The sequence below is a fragment of the Catharus ustulatus genome, chromosome 10 (genome assembly GCF_009819885.2).
Source record: "Catharus ustulatus isolate bCatUst1 chromosome 10, bCatUst1.pri.v2, whole genome shotgun sequence".
Classification (NCBI taxonomy): Eukaryota; Metazoa; Chordata; class Aves; order Passeriformes; family Turdidae; genus Catharus; species Catharus ustulatus.
In genome coordinates this window covers 19,793,597-19,821,254 of record NC_046230.1, presented here as the reverse complement: position 1 = coordinate 19,821,254, position 27,658 = coordinate 19,793,597, and the positions used below count along the sequence as shown (strand labels likewise).

General features: G+C 43.7%; 2 protein-coding genes across 4 annotated transcripts in view; one reads left to right on the top strand and one right to left on the bottom strand.

Annotated features, from left to right (window-relative positions):
• Positions 1–4,514: 4,514 nt before the first annotated feature.
• ZMAT3 (zinc finger matrin-type 3) lies at positions 4,515–20,063 on the bottom strand. 3 transcript variants are annotated; one of them, XM_033068635.2, is made up of 6 exons: positions 20,041–20,063; positions 14,592–14,908; positions 12,960–13,079; positions 11,055–11,221; positions 10,843–10,943; positions 4,515–9,844 (listed from the first exon to the last, which is right to left on the bottom strand). In XM_033068635.2, the coding sequence occupies exons 2-6, from the start codon at positions 14,850–14,852 to the stop codon at positions 9,633–9,635; spliced, it is 861 nt and encodes a 286-aa protein (XP_032924526.1). In that variant the 5' UTR covers positions 14,853–14,908; positions 20,041–20,063; the 3' UTR covers positions 4,515–9,632. The 3 variants fall into 3 exon arrangements, with proteins under 3 accessions (XP_032924526.1, XP_032924524.1, XP_032924525.1); XM_033068633.2 differs by lacking the exon at positions 20,041–20,063 and adding an exon at positions 18,575–18,653; XM_033068634.2 differs by lacking the exon at positions 20,041–20,063 and adding an exon at positions 18,397–18,555.
• A 344-nt stretch (positions 20,064–20,407) lies between these two features.
• PIK3CA (phosphatidylinositol-4,5-bisphosphate 3-kinase catalytic subunit alpha) overlaps positions 20,408–27,658 on the top strand; it is a 34,171-nt gene continuing 26,920 nt past the window's right edge. Inside the window, exon 1 of the mRNA XM_033068191.1 lies at positions 20,408–20,444. The gene's annotated coding sequence lies outside the window, so the exon portion shown is untranslated. The remainder of the gene's footprint in view (positions 20,445–27,658) is intronic.

Here is a 27,658-nt window from a genome sequence, read left to right as displayed (position 1 = left end):
AGAAATGCTACAGCAATTTAAAATATCTGCTGGGGTTGATGAAGAAGCTAAGTTGCCAAATGCTTTTAAATGTTACTCAGGACCTGTGCTGGTCTTGGGTCCCAGGATTGGCAGGATCATCCAAGGGAACTTCAAATTTTCTTTTTGTTTCTATTCCTGTTTCTTCCACTGATTATTGCTTTCCCTTTTGGGATGTGTTTGCAATATTCTCTTTTATGTATGACAGCCTGTGGTCTGGACCTAAGGTGTACCTTTGGGTGATATTTTAGGGACACATGCTCTGATTTGGAAGACCTATGCTGTATTCACTGTGGGAATATTATGTTGTATGCCAATGACAATAAATGCTGGCTGGCATTTTCCAGCCTCAAAGCTCTCATGAACCATTGCAGGGAGCTTGGCTGCTCATCCATTTACCATGCAGTTTGTTAAGTGGGCAGCCTGACAGTGGCAGTACCACAGCTTCATTTTCTCCTAACAGCTTCAGACAGCATTTCTTAAATCAAGACAAAGCCTTTGAAGTCAGTGAGTGGAGAAGGCAGCGCTGGCTTTGTTACAGCAATCAGAAATGCAAGTTGAAAGCATGTATGCTAATTGCCAAGACTGCTGCCATATAATTAGCATATACAGTCTGTCCCCAAATTAAGAAGAACTCCCTTGAAAGCTTATTATGCCCTAATATATCCCCAGCATGTCTACACCTATAGCTGTGCTCTGCCCCACCTTTGCATTTCCCAGCAGCTGTGAGGAGCTGAGTGAAGATCAATGCTAATCCATCTGAACAAGGTGTCTGCAGAAACCTGTCCCATATGTTGGACCCTGGGCAGTGCATGACAGGAGTCCAGGCTGATGCAATCATCTGTCAAGAGCCCTGTGAAGAGGAGAGATCCTGCTCCATGCAGCCACTCTGACCTCCCAGTGCCTGTGTCCTGCTCACCCGCAGCCTCTGATGCTCCAAAGCTCCAGGTACGTGGCTAAATCTTACATTTTTATAATGGCTGTCATGTCTCTGTGCTGACACCAGGCTAACAGCAGCCCACCCCAAGGACATGGGCTTTACCCAGCCTGCTGCCTTTGGCCCTTGTGGGAGGAGGAGCCTGCTTGGCTCTGCAGAACAACCCCGAGCCTCCTGCATCCTGCCTCTTGTCTGCAGCTGCAGGTCAGCCTCGGGGAAAGGGAAACTCACATGGTCAGCAGTGCAGCTTGGATTTTATCAGACTTAATTTCAGGGTATAATTGCAAGTACAGCAAGTGAATCCTCAGAGTGTCTTGGGACTGTGGGATTGGCAAAAAACAGCTTGGAACTATCCACAGCTGCCTCCCACTCCTACCTCCTCACTTTGTGTGCCTAGGGTCACCACAACCTTGAAAATCTCTTATTTATATTCTTCTTCTGTTACCCATTTTCTTTGTACTTTTCAATAATGTCCACTAGAAATTGGAGTTTGCATAATAAAAATCTGTTCTTCATGAAAGCAGTTAAATCAAGGTGTCCTGTTAATTGTACTTTTGTGACTGTGACAAGGCAAACCAAAGATACACTGGGCAAAAACAGACCCTCAAAGACACAGCCACTGAGAGAAGGCACAAGAGGAGGCAGGAGAAGCATCCAGCCCTCATTCCTGGGTACCTTGATGCCAGCTACAGAGCAGCTGAATGGATGGCAGCCCATAACCCCACCTGACAAATAAATGCAATATCCTGCAGATGAATGGCTTTGCTCCTCTCTCAGAACTCAGACCTGCTAATCCAAACATGTTCTGAGTTTCACCAGCTTTTACAAACAGGAGCCACTTGTCCAAAATCTCATGTGCTGAGTGGTTTGGCCATTTCCTAATTAAGCTTCTGCTGAGATGCTGTGAAGTGTTAGAGGAAGCTGCAATAAGGAGGTACTGGAAATGATCTTTAATAATTAGTGGACAAGAACAAGGAGGAAGAGTCTTCAAAGAGACAAGCAAGCACATCATGGCAGAATTTGCCCCTGGAGGCTACTGAGACCACAGCCCTGCCTTGCACAGGAGCCTCCCCCTTTGTTGAAATAATTGTTGAAATAATCCCCACTTACACAGGTTCAGCCAGAATAAAAGGAGCTATTGTCATAAATGACATCTCAGCCCCCAAACTCTCCAGTCAGCTGCAATAAGAGATTCTTGACATCATGATGTTGTTTCTACAAGTCTCTTAATTCTGAAGTATTCTTTCCAGACTCCCCAAAATATCAGATGTTAAGGTGTATGTCATCATCTCTTCTGGTGCACAGGGATTTGGCCATTTGACTTTTTTTTCATACCTGTGTTTCAACTTTTGTGCTTTTCACACTATTGGTCATGCTGCATTTAGTAAAGTACATAGTCTGCTTCTTCAGGTGAATACTGAATCCCTGCACAAAATTCCACCAACACACCAAATGCAAACTATTTTATTTCTCATGCAACTGTGTTCATTTCTTCTTAGAACCCTACACCTTGTTCTTTCACTCACAGAATCTTTGTACCTTGATACTGTGAAACAAGCATTAGATTAATACTTTTTAAACATCTTGATATGTGCTGCTAACACCTGCTACATTCCTTAGTCTCAGATAATACACTGTGGATAATCTTCCTATCTCTCTTTACCCTCATGTAATTCCAGTGACTTCACACAGCTCTGCTGTTTCACACAGGTAGAGAGGTGAAGAAAACCCAGTTGAGAGCACATCATTCCCTGAAGGATAGGCCAATAAATCCTTGATATTATCTGTTACAGTAGCTTATTACTATTTCAAAAGAGAGAAGCAGCCTTCGCTCCAAATGTTCTAGGAGAACTAGAAGTAGGAATAAAGAGAATTTATATGAAGGGGACATAAATGAATACAGAAGAGCTTCCAAACCTGCACTTGACAAACCTGCATCCTTTACAATCCTCCTAAAATCTGTTGTTTTCCACGTCTCCACTAAGGTTTAATGGCAGAAGCAATATTGGAAGATCTCTCTGCCAGGATTCACTATTTTTAAATCACATGCTAAAGTCCTAATGCTTTATAAAGCCACTACATGAACAATGAAAATCCAACTATTATTAATCAAATTGGTTTTAAAATCCAGTAATTTTCATCATCCTGGGAACAGGGAGGTTGGATGGAGATGAGGCAGGGACAGCAGCTTGGTATTTAAAAGCATTGGGTTCAATGTTCCTTTTCAGCTATGGACTTTCTGGACAAATCATTTTTCCCCCAGATTTTACTTCCTCAACTGTAAAATGTTACAGGACACCTACGTGAAATCCTTAGACACCAGGCTAACTGTAGAAGCAGATGGATGGCTATTTATGCTTTCAAATTACAAATTTAGTCTTTGATTTTCATCTTTTTTTTTATAGTACTTTATTTGCTGAGTAATTCAGCCAATGCCTGTGACTCTCAGGCTGCCCAGGTATCTGTGTGTCACTATGGTTTTTGGCTGTACCAAATTGCTACAGAATTGATATAAAATACAATTACCATATGTAAGTATTAAAAAGGTAGTGATTTATCAGAGAAATCTGATATTGTGCTGCTTTGTAGGGGTTTGGTTTCCAGGATGACCAAACACAGCCTGGATGAACATAAACAGTGAAGGGCTGGAGTGAGATTTAACATTAAACTGCACTTACAAGTTTTTATGACTCTATTTACCATAAGTGAGAACACAAAGCCTCCAACATTTCCCTGTTAGCACAGAAGAAGCCACCTAAGCACAGAGGCAGCTTTCATTCCAATTGGTAAATCAGGATAATTCCACCAGTGTCAGTGCTCTCTGTAAGGGCCCAGTGTCTGGAATGAGAGGACAGGGGAGTGCAGGGACACATCCCTGTTCACAGCTGCTTTTACACCCAAACAGATCCACACCCCAACAGCAGCCACACCCCCAAACATCTTTGGCGTGCCCCCAGGACACTGCCCTTGAAGCCAACAGCTCACTGCACCAACAGCATGGCTGCAGCACCACTGAAGGGTTGTGCTTTGCTCTTACCTTGAACTCAAAAAAATCAGATTTTCTCTGCTTCCAAAGCTGCACTCAGAATGTCCTTTCTGTTTGGAAAGTCATTTATGCTGCATAAGCATATGCTCTTCTGGAGCCCTCAAGTAATGAAAGGGGGAGACAGCACTCTGGTAAAAAAATGTGCAAATGTAAGTATCAGGCTCAGCTTGTCCCCCACCTTTTCACAGTCAGAGTTGAAAGTCAGTCCATGGTTCAGCCTGGGGCTGCTGCAGAGCTTGTGATGTCCACTCAAGGGGAAAGCACAGACAGAAACAGAGCCTTTTGTGTCCCTCCTGGCTCCCATCCTGCCAGATGCTGAGCACTCCCAAAGCCAAGACAGCTCTCAGCTGGCTCTCAGAAACAGCTGAAAGTACACTGATCCTCCTCCAGAATAACAAATTCCTGAATTATACTCCTTTGTCAGTGTGTGAAAACATGTTCATGTAGTTGCACTCAGTCCTGGGCTAACAGTCCAGCCATGAGCAGTAGGAACACATCAGGGCAGCACAATGGTAAGAGCAAGATGGTTTATTATATAATGAAGAAGAAGAAAAAAATTCATTTTCATCAAGTATTCCCTCACGGGGGTCAGTACAATATAAAGGAAATAAGGAAAAATGTACAAAACAACCTGACAAGAAAGCTCTAGATGAAATATGTTCAAAGCACTTGCAAATGATGTTGCTGGACAGATGCAGAAGGAAATTAAATCAAGTAACTTTTCCCCTGCAAAATACAAACTGAAAAACATTCTATTTTCAAAAATTCAATTCTGTCTTTACCTGCAGATATTTCAGGTAAGCTGACACATTTTATCTGTGATACATTTTTCAAAGGAAGGTTGCCAGAAGTACTGTTTGACCACATTTATTTCAAAGTGGATTTTATTTTCCCTTCCAACTTTATGAAGGTGGTAAGCCCAGCTCAAAATAAAAGAAGCTTAGCCACTAACTTCAAAGAAACCAGGTTCATATTTCTCCATTTTCTGTTATCCTTTGGCATTTGTTTTCCCATAATCAGCAACATATCTCCATCTCATCCAGAGCATCCTTGTATATGTGGTTGTAAAATTAAAAATAAAAAAAAAAATCACTAAACAAAACCATGTATAAAACATCAGCAGTGAGAAATTCCTGAAGGTTTTCAAGCCTTGCTCCTAAATCAACTAAAGTCAAGGTACTTCAAACTATTTTAGCTGGAGCAAGACCAAATCCTTATAGAACTAGATACATGGTCCTCAAAAAGCAAAACCATAAGTCTGTTGTAATCCAAATGGAGGAGTAAAAGACAAACTTAGCAATGTACCTTGCCTGGCCCCAGCCAACACAATATCTTTGCCTTGGGTATTTCATTTACTCCTGACCCAGGCAAGCTTCCCATTGGTTACAGTGGGAGCATCACTTAAGTAATGTAGCAAAAGGACATCATGCATTAGTAAGCTAAAATATGAATCCATGCTTATGGCAATAGCTTTCCCTTCTAATGCCCTATAATGGGCACCTAGGAAAGGAAATAAGCAGCTTTACAGAAAAAAATCTGCGTTTTGTTACACTGGTGACCATCCTAAGCAACCCACAGAAGTTTTCAGGGTTCCTGTCAATGTGCATGAAGAAAGAAGTCAAAAATAGACCAATGTTAGGCAAGAGTAGAACAGATTTACTCATTAGTGCAGAAAGCAAAACAACAGCTAATGCTTAATACAAACAAAATATAGTATCACTTTCATACTCCTCACAAATTCATGGATTCCACATGGTTTACTTCCTTGCCTTAAAAGAAATGAATGTTTAAATGAAGCATGAACTTTGTGTCTCTAAAAATAACACCCCAAGTTGGCATAGGAATCATTTGAGGAAAAAGAAATTGGAAATGGATATTTAATAACAAGTTTCAAGGAGATCCCCATTTTGCTTAGCATGAAAAGATCCACAGGTTGGATTTGGCTGGGGGGTTTGGGGGTGGGTTTTGCTGTTTAGGCTTGGTTGGGTTTCTGCTTCAAGGAAAAGAAAAATAATAGCTATGTGGGAGGAAAAACATTTTCACAAATACAATAAATAATTGTTCTGATCCAAAAGCAAAGTGCAATGTAGAATTTTTCCACTTAAAAACAACCTACAGCATAATGCCTTAAATATTAACAAATCAATTAGTGGTCAGCACAGTAAAATAAATATGAACATACTGATTTACATTTTGTTTCTAGCAGCAAAAGTCATTAACCTACTGGCCAATGTGACAGCTTCACAGAAGTCCTGTTTCTTGGGTTTGGTACTTGGTTTAACATGAGAAAAAGATTAATTGGGTCTGGAAAATGGCACTTCAGCTGTACAGTGTTCTCCCCAGCCCACCTGTGTCAAAAGGGTTTGCCCAGAATGTGTTTTCAATTTTTGAAGAATTTGTGAAAGGAGAACACCTTTCACAAAAAGAAATAGAATCAGGATCTACTCAGTATCTAATGCTGACAATTATGAGTTTGGATTGTCCTGAACCCTGAGGATAATGGGGAGGTTGGGTGTTTTCTCTTTGCAGTCAGCAACTTCCTATGCTGAAATGGGAGTGGGAGGATCACAAGCCATTAAGCAAAGCAGAAGAGGGAGAGGAAAGCCTTGGTTGCTTGCAGGAAGGGCCACAAAGAGCACTGGGACAAAGTGAGTCTCAGCTGCTTCTCCCAGCAAGACATCTTTCCTTCCATGGAGGAAATCTGTCCTGCCTTGTCACTTGAGTCCCACTGCCTGCTGTACACCTGCTCTACAAGCCACCATTCTGAAACCACTGGGATGACCACATTCACTTGTTCTCCCTTGAACAGAACAAAGCAGATTCAGGCTTCTCTGTCCAGGGCAGACTGAAGTCACCACTCCAAACCAGACTCAGCCCCAAGCAGAGAGGAGCCTGCAAGAACAGACCCCTGCATGCCCCTCACACACCCTCCCAAAAGCAGCAGCACACAGCTGTGCTGTGGCACATCTGCACAGCTGGAGCAAACCAGGTTTTGACACCTTCAGCAGTCACTGGAAATGCCAAATGAGGAGCAGATGGCTGGGCTGGGAGTAGGAGCAGTAACCAAAGCTAAGTGGTGAACAGCTGATTTTTAGAACATGTGAAAGCAAGCAAAAATGCCTCCTCATCCCTAGCAGTAAGCCAGACAGCACCAGTACCTACAGCTCCTCCAGCTCAAATTTCACAAAGGGATGTTTTTCTGCCACTAATTGCAGCCTGTGGGAAATGCCACGCTTTAGTTTACAGCCAGAGGGATGTTTAACCATAATGCAGGGATCTCTGTGCTGAAGCACATTGTGGTAAGGCTCATCTAACTCCCTCTGTCCCTCTGGACAGCGGTGTCAGGCTGGCAAACCAAAGGACAGGACACAAAGAGAAAACCAGAGTCCTTCTGTCAATACAAATAATGAGGGGAAAGGCTGATGAAAGATTTTAGAAAGGCAAATGTTCTTCAAGGCTACACAGAAGGTGAGGCAGGGGCAGGAAAGCACAGAAGAAACAGACTTACAAAGCTGTCAGAACTGTTCAGTGAGTGCTCTACAACCTGGGCACCTGCTCTACCTTCCCATGCACACCAGGGCACAAACCCCATTTAACTGAGTTTTGCACAAAGGAGGGGAAGGAACCCCGTCCATGAGGAAACACATTCCTCTGTCCCTATCTGCAGGGCAAGGAATGATCTAGGGGGTTGTTTCCAACTACTTTGCAAGCACTCACCTTGCCTGGATTTAAGGAGGCTGCATTCAGGTTGTATGGCTCCCTGATGCTCACTCAGGGAGCTGAAGAAAACAATATTCAATTTCTGAGGAGCAGCCAAGTGCAACAAACCTTTTGAAGGTGGACTAGGAAGATGAATATAGACTATCTGGATTTTTTTGTTACTCATTCTTCACTTTTTAAGGCAAGCAGAAAGTCCTTCTGGAATGCAAGAGGCAGGATCAGAATGGCAATAAAAGGAGGTGGGGGAGTTACCTTCAACACTATGCACTAGGTACAATTTATCCCTGGTAAAATCCTACTGAAACTAATGGAGCTGCATCTAAAACTGCAGCTGCCTGAAGAGGGGTGAGAGATGAACCATGGTGCTTCCTGGACCCTCTCTCTGCATCTGCCACTGAGGTCAGTGAAGCTACACTGTCAGGGCACAGCTCCAGCAGCACACTGGGGGATGAGGTCCAACAAAAGCCACCAACGTGCTGCACTTGCCATTGGAGACCATGTCTTAATGACACTGAACTGGGCTCCCATCACAGCTCCTCACATCTACCCAAACAAGCAGAAGAATAATTGACAGCCCTACTTCTGCTCTTTATCCCCTTCCTACTTTTGCTAAGGAATATCAAAACAAACACACACACTTTTTGAGTTTGTCTACAATTAAAAAGTTGCTTAACAAGTTTCTTGAATACTTTCATGAGGCCTGTTACTCAAACAATCATCACCCTGACATTTAAATCCTAAATAACTTTGAATTTTTGATGGTCCCTAGAACAGTCAAATTCAAGGAATGGAATTAAAACCCATCCTGAGACAGAAAAAGAAAGAAAGGGGGAAAGGTCAACCAATATTGGTAACTCTAGCTCAAAGCCAGAAGTTTCATTTTTGTTCTATGAACACCCATTAGGCTTTGCCCAGGGAATGGCATGGAAGTGGGACACACCAATATCAGCTACTCAGAGTCCAGGCAGCCCTGCTCTTCCAGAGCAAGGGCTGCAGGACAGACAACAACTCCTGCTCTCTTCTACATCAACATGCAAAGAAATTACAGCTGACAGCTCCTTCCATCTATTCTCAACCTGACTCAGTCTAAGGCAGAATCAGAGCACAGCACATCTCACCTGAGCAGGTTTGCTTTCCAGTTCACTCCATTAAGTCACTGAGATCCCCAGAGACACTGTTCAGGGAGATGAGCTACACCCATGGTATATTAAGGTGTCCAGGCAATAACATCAAAAGTAGAAGAATATTTCTGAATGGGGCTAATCAGCTGAAATCCATGTCAGACGTTCAGAATGGAATCTGCATCACAGAGGAAGCAGTAAGAGGAAAGACCCTCCAAGGAGAAGAGGTATGCACAGCCTTTCTACAAGGATGTGAAAAGAACCTACTCTGGACTGTAATGGGGGCCAGAAGCAGCAAAGTGTGGACAAGCACACCACCTAATTCACACATTCACAGGCCCTACTCCTGCCCCTCTTTAACAAGCAGCCCAGAGATTCAGTCTGCTGTAGGGAAGCATTCTGGAGCACTGCTCTGTGGTGTGCCAAGAGGGGAGTGGGCTTTGCACATGGTCCACCCACGTGGAAGAACCACAGAAGTTCCCAGCACTTCTTGGGCTTTGCATATTCATGCAGAAGGCTGGGGAGAAGACACAGTTCCTCCCCACCACTCAACACAATGAAGAGCCTTAGATAATTAGCAAACAAACACCAAAAACACTTCATGTCCTGCACAGCGTCATCCTGCCGACTATGATAGAAAAAAAATCTAACCATACCAGTAAGTTTGCAGGTGTTACATGTACAGCTCGAGAGCATACTCCTACCCAATGGAGCACAAAGCAGGGCATGTGGCAAACAGCAGGCGAGAGACAAGCTGCTCTAGTTGCAAACTACTACCGAGGGTGGCGCGTCATTGGACATAGCCCAGGTTCTCCATCTCGTTCCTGTACCGCTGCTCAGACACTTTGCTCTTGTGCTGTTTGCTCTCCAGGTGCTGCCTGAACTCCATCTCCTCGCTGGCGCCCGCGTTGCACATGGAGCAGTAGAACTGGCCACTGGGAGTCACGCACATGGCCAGGTCACGGGGGATCCGCTGGCGCGAGCGGGGATTGAAGTACGGACCTGGGTAGAAAACAGAAAAGTCTGGTTTGCCTGTAAGGAATCAAAGCTTGAGGCAGCTCAGTGACAATGCTTAAGTCCAATGAATGACTGAAAAGCAGACAAAGATTTGCTTCTATAACTGATTAGAGTCAAGCCTTACTTTCCCCACAACTGCTCTGCTGATCTCCAGATTTACAGAGGTGCAGCCCACAGGGCAGCACTTGGAATTTTATGAAGTAGTAGCGTGGGCTTAATGCCCCAGTCTTATTGAAAACCAGGAGTCTAACCATTTAGGTAATCAATAAATTCTTTTATTTTCTTAACCATCTAATTCCAGAACTGGAACAGTCTTTTGATTAGAATTAGCTGCCTCTGTTTAAAACTCACAAAATTATATTTAATAGAACTTACAAAGATTCATCTTTTCCACATAACAGTGATTAGAATGACATGATAAAACCAAGCTTCACCAGGAATCAGGGTTTCAGCTAATGTGTGCTTGTAAAACAACTTAAAATGAAAAAGAGAAATAGATGCCTGGCTGGAGACTGTAGTACACTCTCTAAATCATAGTAAAGAGGCAAAGTTAGTATCTAACACCTGAGGAAGGACTCTATGCTAGGAACAGATGGTCTTAGAGGGAGGCTAACATGCTCTCTCATTCTGGTCATGGGAGTGCAAGTACAGGTTGATGTGCCACAGCAGGAGTCAAAGCACCTGGCCACCTGCCAAGAAAATAAAGCAGGAAAACTGTCACCACTTAGAGCAGCCTTAGAGACAGGCAGATGGTAAATTAAGTTACAAACTGAGAAAAAGAACTAACAAGCAGGCTGACAAAACAAAGCAACTTTAGCAGCTGGGGGAAAAAAATCATGTAGACATGAAGTATAAGCAGAGCTTGGACCAGCTCCTTTCACAACCTGACTCTCCTAAAACAGACCACAGAAACAGAAGAAAAATAAGTCTGTTTATTATTAATTACTATTCCAACTACAGAATAGATGCAAGCTCCAAGTTACCTGTGTTGTTCTGAACCGTATACGTATTTCTTCGGTTTTGTACCATCTTATATTCATTCCCTTCTTTCCTTGCCCTTCGTTTGCCTAGCTCTGAGGCATCCCTGCAGATTAAACAAATATGAACAGCTGCAGTTCAGAGTTTTCTGACAAAAGGACTGCCAGAGACATTGCCACACGCTTTCAGCCTGAGCATGAGGTTGAACAATACCTACGAGAATGAGTTATTCTGTGCCTCTGCAAGACGCAGCCGCTTGGCGTGATTCTTCCCTTGGTAGTGAGCCTGTGCCACAGCCGGAGAGCTAAATGAGGCATCACAAAGCTTGCAGTAATCATTCTCTGTAGCCAAGATCACTCTGCCACCTGGTTTACTGGATCCCATCTAGCAGCAAAGGGAGAGACAGCATGTGAAACACAAGAAGGGTAAATCACTGAAATATTTCAATCACAGGGACTGAGACCATTGCCGTCTTCATCAGACAGCAGGAGAGCTGGAATTAAAGCCCATGGATTAGGACACTCTCAAGTTCTCCCCAAAGTGCTCTTACAAGAAATTCATTCTTCCTGCCTCAGCCTCCAGGAGAGCCTGCAAATTCCTGGCCTAAGGTAGAGAGAAAAGCAATCTGAACAAACAGCTCTGCAATAGCCACAGAGGCTTGTTTACATCACAGCAATGATTTAACTCCTCCTAACTGCTGGGAGCTGATGAACAGCGACTTTCACACTGAGAAAGAGGTAGGGATGCTTCTCTCTCCTATTTACAGTCCACCTAATCTCTCCACAGCACCCTGTCTTTACACAGCTCCCCGACCACAGCAAGAAGGGAAAAAAAACCAGCAGCAAAGCTGCCAAACCTCTGATCCTTAACATTCAGGTAGGAGGACACCTGGATCCAGACTTCAAAGGAAGGACCCAGTCTCACATGAGTAGCTTCTGCTATGTGAAGGACACCTTGTCTGTGGAGTCAAACCACATACAGTGATCCAGGCAGGAACCATGCCTCCTCAGCAAGCAACATACAGGGAAAGTGTTTTGTAAACAGTGCAGCAGCAGTGATTCATGCAGCCATGTCACTGCAGCACTTGACAAGCCAACATTCTTTCACATCTCCTTTGATACTGCTCAAACTTGGGGACATGCAATTCTGACTTCTGGCTTACAGTGTGAACCCTCACGTGCCCCAGAGCATATTTTTATTGCCATGGGCCATTTCTTCCATTAAAAACACACCACCAGATACCCTGGCAGGTACAGCAACCACATCCCTGTGCCCCAGGCCAGACCCCACCCACCCCATCCCAGCTCACATCCATGAGCTGAAAAGCCAATTTACACGGGGCCAAGTCTCCCTCTGGTGGCTCCCTCTAGCCAGGAACAATCTGCCACTCTGCAAATGCTCTCTGCTTCCCTACAGACAACACAGGTTTAGGTTGTAGGGACTGACAGGCACAGCTTCAGTCCCTGGGGCCCAGCTGTGCTTCCCTGCACAGTCACAGGCAAAAGCCAGGTTAGCTGTCACATTTCATGACAAACCCAAGGGATGAGTTCTAGAAGGAGATAGCAAAAACCATCTCTTTTGCTCTAATATGCCCAAAACAGAATTAATCTGGATTACTGAGGGAACAATCCATTCACTCTGCACACAGGAATGAGCACTTCAAAAGGAGCAACAAAAGAGGAATTAGCTAACAGCCCTAGGCAATGGGTGTAGGAGTACCAAAGCACTTTTTCCATGCAGGCTTCCCTCACACAACAGAGGGATGATTGTGCAGAGCGGACGCCACACCCTCACATCCAAATCCAATTCCAGCAATGCTGTTTTATACCTGCCCTTAAACAGCTACAATCAGCAGCACATCGGACTTACCTAGGAATCAAAGTATTTGCCAGGCAGAAACAGAACATTTGAAGTCCAACATTGTGCTGCAAGGGCAGATCAGTATCTGCATCTTCAAAGGCAAGCAAACAGCTCACAACAGGCCATTTCTACCATCATGTGCCATCACAAGGAAAATTCTTTCCCAACTCCAGTGGTAATCCTTCAAAGCCTGAGATCTGGTTATCCTTACTGGGGGTTAGGTGACAAGCAAGCATGATCTCAGTCCCCTTCTCAGCCTTACCTGAGTTGGAAGAGAGACAACCTGAGGTGGGGCAGGCTCAACAGAATTACTCATCCTGGCAGGTGCCGGACAGCTGTTGGCAGCATAGTAATTCCGGAGTTTCTTACTGTGGTTTTTACCCTGCAAAGATAACCCACATTAATCACTGTCCTAATAATAGTATCTTACTCTGAACGACAAGGCATCCAGAGACTGAAATGAGAAAGTGCCCATGAAGGTGGCAGATCAGGTAAAGGAGCTGTCACTCAGAAAATAACAGCTCTGAATTTAAGAGATGCAGGCAATCCTCCCTTTCTCCAAAATGCTCAACAGCTAGAATGACTGGGCCTCATCTTCAGCTGATTTTCTCAATAAGCTTACAATTAGTTTCTCAGTCTGATTCCATTTCACTTTAAACCAGTATTTTGTGATTTAAGACTATCAACTGCTTTGCACAGTTTTTTGATAAGCCTGTACACACACACAGATTGCAAGCTTGAGTTAGATCATGAGACTAAATATAAAAATCCACTTAATATTTTATTTTCTCTTGGTAAACACATACCATAGTTGGTTTTGGTGTCCTGAAAATCTGGTAGAACAACATGAGACCATATATATGCATTGTGGATGCAGAGTAAGGCAAATGAAAGTATGTACAAATTCACTTCTGTCCTCTCATGGCAGAAATTCTGCAGAAATAAGATGTTAAAAGTGTAACACTAATCCAACCTACCCCTTCACTAGCAGGATACCACTTTTTCAGGGCCAATAGCAAATCTCTAATCTGTGTCTGCTATCCTGAGGTTACAGACAACCACCCTTTTGTATTCACTGGTGGAGAAAGTCACTATCTCCAATACTCATGCAAACACAGCACTAGGCAGAGAGGGTGTAGCAAAATGGGGTAATGGAAGGCTGACATGTTCAATCTCTCAACAAGAACCATTATGCAAAGAGTCCTTTCCCTACTTCAGACACGTCAGCAAGATCAGCTCAAACAAAATAAATTTGATCTGAGCAACCCAGCAGATGAGAGTGTTTGCTTAAAAGGCCCCACCAGATCAGCGCTGTGCTTAGCCTCAGAAAGGAGACCCTGATAAACACATGGCAGCAGCCCCCTTCCCAATGGCACAGCTGGATCTAGCAGAAAACACCTATCCAGGCCTCACAAAATCATGTCTGGAATCAGAAGGTGAATTTTACTAAACTAGTGTAGATGTGAAATACACACTGCATAAAACAAAGGAAAAATCCTAAGTGTCTGCTTTTTCACCCATGCCATCTTGACACCACTTCTCTGTCCCCATGGACAGAGGTTTTGCAAAAAGCTCCAGTAACACCTTAAATGAAAGCACTGCAGTATGTCTGGAAAACCAGCAAATCCAAGTAGAGTGAAGATATTTCTACAGAGCAGTTCCAGACCATGAGGTGATGCAGAGGTAGCTCCAGATGAGTAACTTGAATGCTGCTGCTGGTGTGCAGCACTCAAAACCCCCTCGAGAAGCTGAGTTAGTCCTCCTGCATTAGCCCACACTTCCCTCTGTGCTACCACAGCAACGCTGCTGGCAGAGCTCATGCTGGCACAGGAATGCCTCCACAAGCTGCAGATGCAGCAACCCCAAAAGCTGAGCCTCCTGCTGCTCTCCTTACCTGGTAATGAGCCTGGGCTTGCTGGGCCGAATTCAGAGTGACATTGCAAAGCTTACAGCACAGGGGCTTACATAGTTCCTCCAGCATAGGGTCCTGCTCCACCACCTTGGCAAGTTCCTCTTCTTGTGTGTGATGAAAGGAAGGCCCCAGTCCGAGAGACTTTGGTGGTGAGCTGGCTCTTGGCCTTGTAGCCACTGACATAGGAAGGGATGAAGGCTTCTCAGGATGAGGAAGAAGTCCTGCTTGCTGTAGAAGAATCATTGGCCAGGAAGACTATGAGCATACTACTGCTGAAGGAGGAGGAGTCTTCTTCAGATCTAGACCAGAAAGACACAAATGCTGAAATAAGCAACAAGAACAGGATCATGAAGGATCCAGGGGCAATTCCTGTAGCTCCACTGCCTCTACTTCATGCCTTTTCAAAATGCCAAGCAGGATAAAGTCAGTTTGCAACACTTTACCGCCCACAGCAACAGCATCCCAGACAACCAGGGCCAGATTACAAGACACTTGTATAAGAAGTAGGTCCCCTGGAACCCTCTTGGCAGGTGAAGATTCCTAACACCCACAGCACCTGACAACAGCACACTCTCCCCACTGCTCCATGCCCAAGAGAAGTGGGGACATACAACATGCTCAGCACACAGAGCTGTGTCAGTGCTGGGATACGACCACTGTCCACATCCTCCTTTGGAAGCCCAAGGGTAAACTCATTCTCCAAGACCTAAACAAATATTACAGCGGATTACTGCCATGAACATTTACAAAGAATCTGAATACTTCATAGCAGATTTATTGTATATAGGTAGATGTAAAGTACATAATCACATCTATCCCGCAAATACTCACAAAGACTTTCCTAAGGAAAAGCTTTTCCCCAGTAAGCCAACAAAAGAGAAAGAGTGGGAACGAGCTGGAGCACACCTTGTTGTACAATCAGCTCCCAAGGGCTCTCTCCCATGGTCTTCTTGAACGACCTTGAGCTATTTTTCACATTTCCATTACTAACTACAACCAATGCAACATTTAAAGCTACATTTTCTTCTGCAACATGGAGAACCTATCTCACACTTATCTCATATTAACCTTTATTCAATTATTTCTCAGTTAATTCAAGTTATTAGAACTAGCTCTACATTTCCAACATGAGGTTCTGAGAGATTTATTTAATTAAAGTTTATAAATCACATCTATAGCCCAGATGAACATCCCTAGAATAAGACAGAGAAGTCACATTACAAATTAAGGCTCAACTACTTTTGTTAATGTCTTATTAGCTTCTTATCATAACAAATCCTGTTCAGTGCCACACTGGGATCAAGAAAAGCATTATCTTGGCCTTTGTAGATCATTCCCAGCTAGAGCTGCGTTGGTACAAACCATGTTTATACTCTGGGCTTTGCTCATTTGTTTAAGCAAATAATGAGACACATCTGAATTTTAAAACAACAACTGTGGAAAATTAGGGAAAAGTAAATGAAATTGTACCAAGGAATTTTGTTCCCAAGCTGCTTCTGAAAATAGGGACCTCAAAGGCATTTAGGAAGCTGAAGAAGCAGACAGCATTTATCTGGGATAACTTCCGGGATTTTCAATCTGCTAAAATTAGCTGAAGATAAATACCTTCTACACTCAAGCAATGGAAAATCCCAGTTGATACCTGCAATTTTAGGTACTGCATTATCTTTGGATCTCTCTTCCCAGAGAGATCTATGTTCTATAAGGAAAAATAAAACATAATTTAAATGAATATATGGAACCAAAGCACTCAAGTGACAAAAACATTTCTGAAATGTTTATCTCAAACCCAAACTTACTCTAATACAAGACTGGAGGCAGTTCAATTATTACTAATAACTACAGGTAAGGAAAAAAAAAATTTTAATTATTAAAAAAAAAAAAAAGGGCAGTATGCACTGGCTTGGGGACAATGTTTTAAGGCATTAACAGAGCGACCATGAGTTTTCATGTTTATATTATTCCTTCACCACCAAGGCTCTGTACAATTTCAGAGCTGGAATCCACCACAAAGAAGGAAGTGGACACACACGAATGGTGCTGCAAATCATCCATCAGCAGTGTAAATTCTGTAGTGTTACCTAACCCCTCTCCTATTTTCAGCACACATGACCCTGGCTAAACAGAACAGAATACAACTTTTTTATCTTTATTTTCCTCAACTAGTACTCTGCAGACAGTCTAATTAATTTCTGTGGGAGTACAGATGGAACAAGTTCATATTCATGTTGGTTAAATACATCATAACACAGGCCTATCAAGGCAGTTTAAATCAACTATGCAAGCAGGTAAGCATGCCAGCTAATTTCAGAGTTTTATTACATGAGTATAATGGGCCTCTTACCTTAAAATGAGAGTAAATTATAGCCAAATACTTCACAGAGCAACATAAAGCGATGTACAGTAAACGGCAATTGAGATTCATCTGCTTAATTTTGCATGAGCATTTGTTGCATCGCATTTTCTTGCAACTGTCACAAATGGGATTTGTCATATACAAGAGGACACAGTACTTACAGGATCTGTATCTACAGGGGAAAAGGTATAATGTAATAGAAAATCTTTAACTGTAGGATCATTTACTGTCTCTTAAAGTAAGCAGTTGTCTGAAGATAAAATTAAGGCTGCATGAGCAATTTCGATAGTAAGACTTCTTGATTTGGCTTATGCAATATACGTAATTCTGGTTTTCCTCTGACAGCCATCTTTATTCACTGACATTGCTCAAGTTATGCTCATGGTATTATTTATAAGAAAAAAAAATCAGCTTATTTACAGGTCCCTTTAATCCTCTACTCTGGTTGATACAGCTACCCTGCCCAGGAGAAGGAAAAAGAACATTTTTAACTCCTTCTTTCCCTTCACATGAGAAGCTGTAAAATCTTTATTCTACAACACAGCAGAGGAACAAGGCATCATCACCAGGGACCCCAGGCAGCACAGCCCGAGGCAGGGTAAGGACCTGGAGCTCTCAGGGTGAGCTGAAGAGCCGTTCTGCCTCAGCACAGCACCTCTCAGAGCTCAGCCATGCCAGGACACACTTCCATCCCCTTCCAGCTGTCCTTGAGTGGATGAAAGGGGGACAGGTGCAGAGCCCTTCGCCCTCCCTTCATTTGGGGCATCCCAAGGGCAGCACCGAAGGAGGAGACGCAGCCTCCATGCCCCGAGTGCCACAACCTGGAAATGCCCACCTAAAGGGGAGCAAACTCCCCACTGACAGCACAGTGCTGGGAAAGGAGCTCATCTGGCCCAAATATAAGGATGGGGAAGGCATGGAGTGACTTTCCTTGGTGAAAAGAATAAACCACAGTGAGAAAGCCACATCTCCCCACCAGAATTGTTTTTTAAATGCAGCTGAGGAAACCCAACGACAGAGATGAAAGCCGTGAACAAGCTGTGAGTTTCACTGCTCTATTTTCAAGACAGGAAGCGTTTCTTCTCAAGTTCACTCGTCTATCAATACATGGACATCCCTTCATGTAACTGTGCCAGGAAGTTTCCTTTGGCCACGGACCGGGCCTACACCCTTCACGCTGCCAGCCAGGTTGTTTTGTAACGCTGCAGGGACTGAAGGCAGCACCAAACAAACACACACCACGCACAGCCCGACCTCAAGGAGCACTGACCCTCCCCATGAGGATACACATTTAGCGACCCAGAACCATCCCTTACGCCAACGGGGCTATCAGAAACCAGGCTGTAAATCCCGACTCCTCGCAGGCATTCCCGCAAAGCCGCTTGCCTCGCAGTCTGGGGGATGGAAAGCAATAGAAACAAGCCCTGCTACCTTACTGCCTGGGAACCACCGCAGCCTCACGGCAGCGCCGCGCCGCTCCGGGAAGGCACAGACACAGCCGAGAGGCAGGGACAGCCATCCGCATCTCCCGAGCGGCTCGGAACCGGGCCGAGACCCCGCGGCACCGCCCCGACCCAGCCCTGGCAGACCCCGCACACCCCGCACCTACCGCGGAGCAGGGCCGGGCCCGGCTCGCTCCCTCAGCTGCGGGAAGTGACGGCGGCCGGGGGCGGGCCGGGGCGGAGCCGCCGCTGCGAGCCCCGCTCCGGGGGTCACCGCCGGGCCAAACACCCTCCACGAGCTGCTTCCAATGCTCTCCAGTCCCTCACCCGTGCTTCTGCACAAGGGTATTTACTCCTTTTTTCTTTTTTTTTTTAATATAATTATCTTTTTTTTTTTTCTACAGCAGACATTACAATGAACCTGATTTGCATATATAAACATCTTCTTATTCATGCTGCTCGTAGCCAAAATGAGTAATGATTTCCCCTCGAGCCACCAAGGCCTCACCCGCGTGGTTGGGCCACCCTGTTTCAAAGCACATGGAGTTTCTGTTGGTTTTTCTCCCCTTCTGTCGGAACAGGAAAGTGCTGAGGAGTCACTGCAAGCTGAAACCATCACCCAGATTTTACAGTAGCCACCAGCCAACCCACTTGGCAATCCACTGGTTACACACACTGATTGTTACTAATTTTTGTTAGATCTTTTAAAAAAGATCCATTTATCAGAGTCATAGAGTCATAGAACAGTTTGGGTTGGAAGGCCCCTTACAGCCCATCTCATTCCAGCTCCCCTGCCATGGGCAGGGATATCTTCCACTGGCCCAGGTTGCTCCAGGCCCTGTCCAACCTGGCCTTAAACAATTCCAGGCATGGAGCAGCCACAGCTTCTCTGGGCAACCTATGCCAGGGCCTCCCCACCCTCATAGTCAAGAATTTCTTCCTAATATCAGATCTAAATCTGCCGTCTGTCAGTTTAAAGCCATTCCCCCTTGTCCTCTCACTACATGGCCTTGTCCCAAGTCCCTCTCTGGCTCTCTTGTTGGCTCCCTTGGGAGGGATGCTGCAGGGTGGAATCGGGAGCTGTGGTGATGTGCAGCAGAAGCAGCAAAGGGGCAGCTTGGAATGCAAAGGAGTGCTCAGGGAGCCTGCTCTGCCCTGTGTTTGCTGGCTGTGTTCTGCCCTGCTCCCACCTCCTGCGCTGCCCCTGCAGCATCTCAGCCTGCCCGCGGTGGGAATGTGGTCCCATCCTAAACCCTGGAGAACTATTCCATGTAGGAGAATTCACCAACGCCCTCACATGTTCACACCTGGCTCCAAAACTTGCTTATGCCATCTCTCTTGTTGAAAGGTTAAATATCCCTTGACAATAGAGTGATTTGCCAAAAACGCCTTAACAATTAATAACGCAGCTTATCCCTGTCCTCCTCCCTGTCACCACCTCAGTGCCACCCTCACTTGTTGCATCTTGTTGGCTCTCACCAAGGTACCCCAGCCCGGCGCTCTCATTTCACACCTGAAAACCCGGACACCACTTGGGAGTGCATATTTACAGTGTTATTTCTCTTCGATTTCTAATTTGTACGGGCATTCGCTTGGCGGGCCACTCTCTCAACAAAACACCGGACTCACGTACAGCGACTTGATGCTGATTGTAAAGAAACCTGGGATCCAAGTGGGAAAAAACGGGTCACGACTGGGTCAGGCGGGCCACGACGTACAGGGCACGGGGGTATCAGTGACTTTAGGGCAACAAGCGGGGCAGGGCGAGCCCGCGATCCCTCAGCACACCCCGCTCCCCCAGCCCGCTCCCGCCTCCCCCGCCGCGGTTCCCGTTCCGGCGGGCGGTGCCTTCCCCATCCGGGGTCAGCCCCGCTCCCTTCCTGTTATTCCCGTGCGGGAGGCGGCGGCTGTCGGGGAGCGGCTGCCGGCGCCGCTGCCGCCCGCGCCCGGGGCACAGGCACCGGCCGAGGCGAGCGGGGCGGCCGCAGCGGCGGGAGGCGGCGGGCGCGGCCGGCCCGGGGAGGCCGCGGCGGGCGGGTGAGTGAGGCGGGCGCGGCGGGGTCGTGAGGGGCCGTTCTCGGGGTCGTGAGGGGCCGCTCCCGGAGCGCCGCTCCCCCGGGGGCTCCGGCGGCAGCGCGGGGCTGTGAGGGGCCGTGGGGCTGCGCTCGGCCGGGACAGCTGCCCCGCCGCATCCCGGGGTGCTCGCAGGGACGTGACCCGCGAGAGGAAGAATAGCGGCTTGTTGTTTTGCAGCGTGGGTGCCTCCACCCCTGGAGCGGAGCTGTTTGCTGTGGATGTGCTCCGACCGTGCTGGGGATGGGGTGGGTGATGCCGCTGGAGCAGAGCCTCTCCCGATGGGTGTGTGTGTGGATCCTGGCACTCGGGCTCTGCTTCCAGCTGCGCTCGGCTGGCACTGGCAGTGCCTCGTCCCTGCTACCTGTAAAACCTTCTTTCTTATTTTACCCTGCTCAGAGATCGGTTTGTCCTCATGTTAAATATGAAACTGCTGTTTCCTACCAGTATTTGTGTGTTTTCTGGTAGAGTCTACATTAGCAAAACTTTGGCCAAACTAATGCAAACTGCCTGTTTGTTTTTCTTTGGGGGTTTTGTAGGTGTTTTCATTATTCCTTAAATTATTAAGATATCAGGCCGATTACTTCTGTAGCTGTTATGAACATGTTTCTATTTTTTATAATTTTTTGTCTGTATTTCTTTTTGACTAAAGATCTGATTGAACACAGGTTACTTTATAAGCAGTGCCCATACAGAACAAACAAGAGGCAAGCGTATATGCTTTAAAAGTAGACAGTAGGGAATATGATGCTTTTCTTGATTTAATTCTGCAGCAAACTTATAAAGGAGTGGTAAATTGAGTTCTGAGTCTAGATTTTGTAGAACTTAATAGAAAAAAATCTGTTCTGTTAGTTATTTTTACCTTCAGATCTCTGCTTTGAGCTCTATACCAGGCATTCAAATTTAACACATTGGATGAAGTTAAACTTTCCCATCATGACCTGACTAATTCTTTAGTTTCTTCCACCTCACAGTTACTTTACAAAGATATACTCATACTTGTTGCTTCCATGCTGCAATTCTATAATGCAGTGTAGTAATCAAAGTCCACTTCTTGTGTGTAAACTTTGTTAGTTCCTAGGAATATTCTAGTACTCAGGGTGATGGGATTTAATAGTGGGTCTGCTATGAGGAACTGACTGGATAAGCTGTTCTAAAATAAAGCCCCATGTGCACTTAAAGCTTTACAATAAATAACTTTATTCTCAAAGAATAGCATTGGAAACTTCTTTCAGAATTGTTACTTATTTAGAAGCATCTGTTAGCCAGTGTAGAGAAACCACACATCAACCAAGCTCACAATGTTCACAGAGGAATTTTTGAAACCACAGAATTCCTTGGGATCCATGAAATATTCCACTTTTTCATTAGGATAATAAATGCAGCAGCTCCAGAGGTGCAGTTGGAATTTGAGTGGTGAGATGCCCTGCATTTCCTAGGTGTTAGGTTGGTACCATTCTTGGCAACCTGGAGACAGCATTTCACGTTTTTTCAGGACAGGCAAATCCCAGCCTACAAATCCATGCCAAAGTGCTTTAATTGGCTGCTCCAAATTGTTATTCTGTATCAATGACAAGTTTGTTTGTTTGTTATTTACTGCATGAATGATGTCTCTGAGAGGGTTTGTTTCTTTTTTTTTTTTCATCTTTCTGGAGTATTCTTCGGGAAAGGAGGTGTAGCTGATTTGTTTACAAAGCAATTGTGCTTTTATTGGAAGTCATAAAGTGGTTCAATACTTAGTTAACAGTTTCTCTGATAATCGGGCTATTCCTGCTTTCTGTGAGCAAATGGGGGATACTTTTTCCTGGATAACTCTTCTTTAAAAGTTGCTCAAAGCTTCAGAATATAATTTCTGCAGCCAGCAAGGAGTTCATGCTTTACCCTCATGCTATCTCACAAAATGAGCTAAGTAACCTCACAAGAGGTTTCCAGTTTTTGGAAGAAAAGCACACACACCTTTAAAAGGTGTTATGGCATAAGGAATGGACTTCCTGATCCACAGATCCTCAGAGTTCAGTGTATGTGGTGTGCTTTTTAATGGCTTGCTCCTGTGTAATACGAGCTTGGAACAACCTTGATGGTCATCATGACTTTAATTTCTGAGTTAAAACTATCTGTAAACGACTAGACAACAAGCCTAAGGCTGACATGCCATCTGCAAAAGCTGCCTTCTTATGTTCATAAAACATCAACTCATTATGTAATCTTTGAAATTTCTGGTGCAGATTCTCTGGATATCAGGAATACCCTGAGCACCTTGCAAATATCCATTTCCAAATGGAAGATTGTTTCTATTGGTTTTGTTTGCCTGTTAGGGGGGAGAGGAAATTGGTATGATAATACATAAGTTCCAAATCACACAAGAAATAACAGCAGCTCTAGATTGGTGTCATGTAGCTTTGCTGTGCCTAGTTGAGTACATTAATGAAGGTTAACAAAGATTGTAGTTAATAGGACATTTGAGGAGTGTTGTGTTTGGGTGAGGAGAAGCCAAGGTACTTTGTTTTAACTTCAATACTGATGCAGAAACTGGTTTTGTTATTTATAACTGGACAAAAATAGTACTGCAAAACTCATCTTTCTAGTTTAGTCTTCAAATACCATTCTAAAACTAAGTTTTGTCTTACTACTTACTGGTTTGTAATTACTGAAAAATATGTGAGACCTAACAAATCCTCCCACTGAGGAAAAAGTGGGCCATATCTGCATTTTTTGTGTGTGTGATGGTGTTGGACGGGAGCACTTGGAAGAAAGAATGGGAGTTTGGCTAACTGGAGAACAGATTTGGCTTCTAGTGTGAGCTAAGGTTTGGGGTTTTTTCTGCCTTTTTATTGCGTGCCATGCTTGTGGGAGTTTTGTCTCATCCTTTTAAAAAGCCAGACATCCAGCTGCTCCAAGGGGATGATGCCTGTCTGTAGCTATGACTAGAAGAGGCCACAAAAATATTTACGCTAAAACTGGATGGGAATTTTCTTTTGCTCTTGAAGCTGAATGTGTCATGGCAAAGAATTCTGTTACAAATGTCTCTTTGTAGTATCCTAATCCAAATGGGAGCAGCAAATAGATTTGTTTCTCTCTATGTTTAGCTGGACAACAAATGTATGTGATTTGTTTTGATTACAGAGTTGGTCAAGATAACCTCCAGAGGTTCCTCTCAACTGAATTTGTTCTACAGATCTATTTTTGAATGGTTAATGAAGTGTTAAATGAACCAGAAGTAATACTCTGGGTATTAACTGCTGCAGGTTTTTTTGCTCTTGCAGCACTGGTATAGTATTAACTTTAACAAAACCCAAACAAACAAACCCACACGATCAAACAAACAAAAAATCAAGCACAAAACCAAGCCCACCTAGGGGGTAGAGGGAATTAACTGGTTTAAAAAAAGAAAAAGAGGCATTTTTATAAATCCTGCATGTTAACTTGTAGTCATATGGAAATGCAGCAGGCTGAGTATGGTTTATGTAATTCTGGATCTGACTTCTCAGTCTATGCAATACTGAATGATTTTGCAGCACATATGTTGTTTTATATGGCATATATCTACACTTGAACTCTAGAAAAGTATTTTTCTAGCTAATTCTGACACAAATTTTGTGCAAGGCACTCTAAGACTCCTGTATATTTCAAAGAAGAAATGTGAGGGATGGTAGACATCATCGCTTGTTCTCTATTTCCAGTGTTCTCAAAGCTAGCAAAGCAGGGATAAAAGCACTTGGGCAATTGTGTCTGCTAAGGAAACTCCCTGGAAATGGTTATAATCTGTCTTTGGAAAACTGTGCTCACATACCTGAACCCCAGACATGTAAAAACAAAATTCTAAGAGGCCAGCTTATCTTTGCTGAGTTGAACAGGACAAATGATGGAGCACTGGTGAAGCTGTTGCTTGACTGGCAGCAGTAGAAGTGGCTGCTTCAGTCGAGTTTAAGAACAAACAATTGATCAAACATACAACTTTAGGCTCAGTGATCTCTGGTTTCATCCCCTGTTGCTTTTCACCAGTACAGGGTTAGGTAAATCCCAAAGAGTGGGGTTTGTTGTTTGGGGGTTTTTATCTACTCATTAACACATTCGCTTTAATTAACTTACTTTTGTGAATTTTTATGCAGAAAGAGCTTGGTAGTTTTGCCTACACCTTCTGATTAAAGAAACCTTTGCAAATGTAACTTTTGAGGGTTGTGAATCACAAAGCATATTTGTTGAACGCAGGAGACTTTTTGAATTGACTGACTGCAAGTTCCCAGAAATTTTGAGACAGCTGAGTCACATTTATTGTAAAAAATCTGTATATTCTGATCCTTTTCTAAGGCAAAGAAATGTAGAGAAACATCCCTTGGGTTATTTTCTCTCCAACAGGAAAGAGAAAGCTGGATGGTTGCCTCCTAGATTGTACAACATGTCAGAAAACTTATCTGTCATTAGGACTTCACTGTTTTTTTCATACTCGTTAGTCTTTTGCCAATACTTAATCTAGCAGCTAATGGTGATGAATGACTCTTGCCCAATATGCTCCAAGACTGTTCCTGATTTTTAACTCTTGCTGTTAAATTGGGTCCTGTTCCTTCCAAAAATATGAATTTTCTGGTGAAATTGCATTTGTTGTCTTGGAAGTGTCTTTATCTCTCAGCTCTAGCTGTGGATCCTTGCAGAGGACACTAAATTGTTGAATAAAAAAATTGCTCCTTGCTGCAGCCTTATTCCCTCTCTCAGCTATCAGCAATCAACAAAGAAAGAGACTTTGAACATTACTGAAAGGAAAATATTGAAGATTCAGCATTTCATCTGAGACTAATTCAGCCATAAGTAGAAATACATGCCTGTTCTGTGATCTGAATCTAATAGAACAAAATTTCCACTACCTTGGGACTTCAACATCTGAATTGCTGGAAAAGTGAGGAGATTGATCTCTGCAAAGACATTGGCAAACTAAATGTGAAACACTTGAAAATAAAAGTGCAAAAGAGGGAGAATGAGCAGAGGAGTAAAGGCTTGTTTACCGTGCAGACAGAGTGGAGAGGAATTGTTTCTTTCTCAAATTTCCCTTTCAGTTCTGACAAAACTCAATAAATGCTTTCTGTGACAAGGAATGTTATGATCCAGCTTTTGTGCTTGTGCCATTAAGATGCTTTTCATTAAATCTGGAAAACACTTAACTTGAGTCTTGGCTACAGGCACAGTTTGAAAGATGGAAGTTAACAGTGCATAAGAAGTTTCTAGATAGAGCTAACTTCCTCTGGGAAAAGGGAAGACAAAACTGTCATTCCAAATACTCCAAAATATGCTGGTGATGTCATTAAACTGCTTAGACTCTAAAAAATACCTCTTAGTCTTCATTTTTTAAAATTTATATCGCCAGCTCTTTACTGAATAATCAGGAAATGCTGTGACTAGTAATAAAAGTGGAAGTGATACTAATAACACTGAAAACTGCTCTTCTGTCTTTGTGGATGTTGAACAACCAGTTCTACTTACCAGTTTATCAAGGCAGTCTCCACTGGTGGGAGGGAAGTGATAAATATATTGTGTTTTATCTTCTTGCAGTTTCCTGCTGTCACCTGTGAAATCTTCAATTTTAAGGTGTTAAGTACTGTAAAAAGCACTTGTCCCAAGAAGGGCTCTGATATTTAAGAGCTATTTTTTGAACAACAGCCAGACAGCTGGAATAGTCTTGATTGGGGTGTATAGTTGAGGATGTGCCTGTGAGTTCCACTGCCAGTCTAGCAAGTTTTTTACAAAGATTGATTTGTGATAAATTTGTATTTTAGTGTAAAATGGTAATATATGAAATTGTAATGCTGTAATAAACTTATATAGTTACATGAAGTTTTGGATAAGAGATTTCTAGTTAAAAGAAAGGGCTTAAATTGATTTTAACATTTTATTTGACAAGGCAGAGATTAACTCTTTTGCTCGTGTTTCAAGCAAAGTTGAACATCTAAAATTCTAATAACTTGCCTTCCTCTTCAGCTTGCTCTGAAATGGAGGATGCAGCACTAATGTTGTTATCACTGCTCAGCAGCACTGCCTTGATCTCAGATACCCAGCTTGGAATGTTTTGACAGTTTAGGAGCAATGGCAAAAAGTACCACCAAGAGATAAAGATGAAAACAGAGGCCAACGGGCAAGAAAATGGCAGAGTTTATACCTGAAAAAAAGGATAGCAAAACCTATTCCTGACTATGGAAACTCTTCCTAAATATGTTGTCAAAGTGCTTTGTAATCCAGCTCTTCGAGTCTTCTTTCATCACCTCTTTTCCAGGCTTTCCATTGTACATCAGCAGATAGTGCAGTATCACAAACAGCTTCAGGGTGATATGAGAATGTGATTATAGATTCCAGTCTCTTGTTGTCCTGGTATGTGGGCAGGTTATTTATTTAAACAACAAAAAAGATGCTTTGCAAGATAGATATGCTTCCATAATTGGTGTTTTTTTGATGGTTGGGAATTAAATCCAAAACACTTGAGCTTTTGTGGTCTTCTGTTCTGTTGCATGGTTAAGCTTCACCAGGCTGAAAACTGATTTCAGTCTTTTTGAATATATACACCTAAAAAACATTAATGAAATGCTTCCAAAGAACCATCCGTGTGTTTAAAAAATACTTCTTTGTGCAAATGTATAAAATTCTCTCAGTGGCAGTGACTGATAGTACCAGTATTTTTTTGGCTTTTTTAAAATAAAGGGATTTCAGTTTAATATGTCCTTCTTACAGAGCTGTGATTGTAGTAGTAGGCTGCATATGCCTTAGTCTCAGACCATTTAATCTGGATATGAAAGTGACTTTCTAAACTGGGAAGCTGGTAAGTCCCTGAACTACTGCAGAGATGTGACCGATAGTCACTGCTTAAATGCCTATGAGCTTATGTCACTTCTTTGGGAAGTTCATGTTCACTACAAACATTATCTATTTAGACAAACACTAGTCATTTCTTTCTCGTGCATCAACCACAAATTGCTGTTACACTGACCTTGTTAGAGAAACAATTTGGGTTGCAGCTTGAAATAGAGGAAAAAAGGATGCACAGCTTCGTGTCTCAGTAGCCCCACGCTTGTGTTGCACAGCATGGTTTGCAAAGCAGATGCTGTAAGGAAAGGGGTGATAACATTTGCAGCATCTGCCTTAAGCACTTGCTCAGTGGTGAAACGTGTTGCAGAAACACCAGAGCTGCCTCTATGAGC

Coding starts and splice junctions, on each gene's coding strand:
- ZMAT3 (XM_033068635.2), bottom strand. CDS start 14,852: ATGATTCTTCTACAGCAAGCAGGACTTCTTCCTCATCCTGAGAAGCCT. Junction 13,080..14,591: donor AAGCCCAGGCTCATTACCAG/GTAAGGAGAGCA, acceptor TTATCTTTGCAG/GGTAAAAACCACAGTAAGAA. Junction 10,944..11,054: donor GCACAGAATAACTCATTCTC/GTAGGTATTGTT, acceptor TTTAATCTGCAG/GGATGCCTCAGAGCTAGGCA.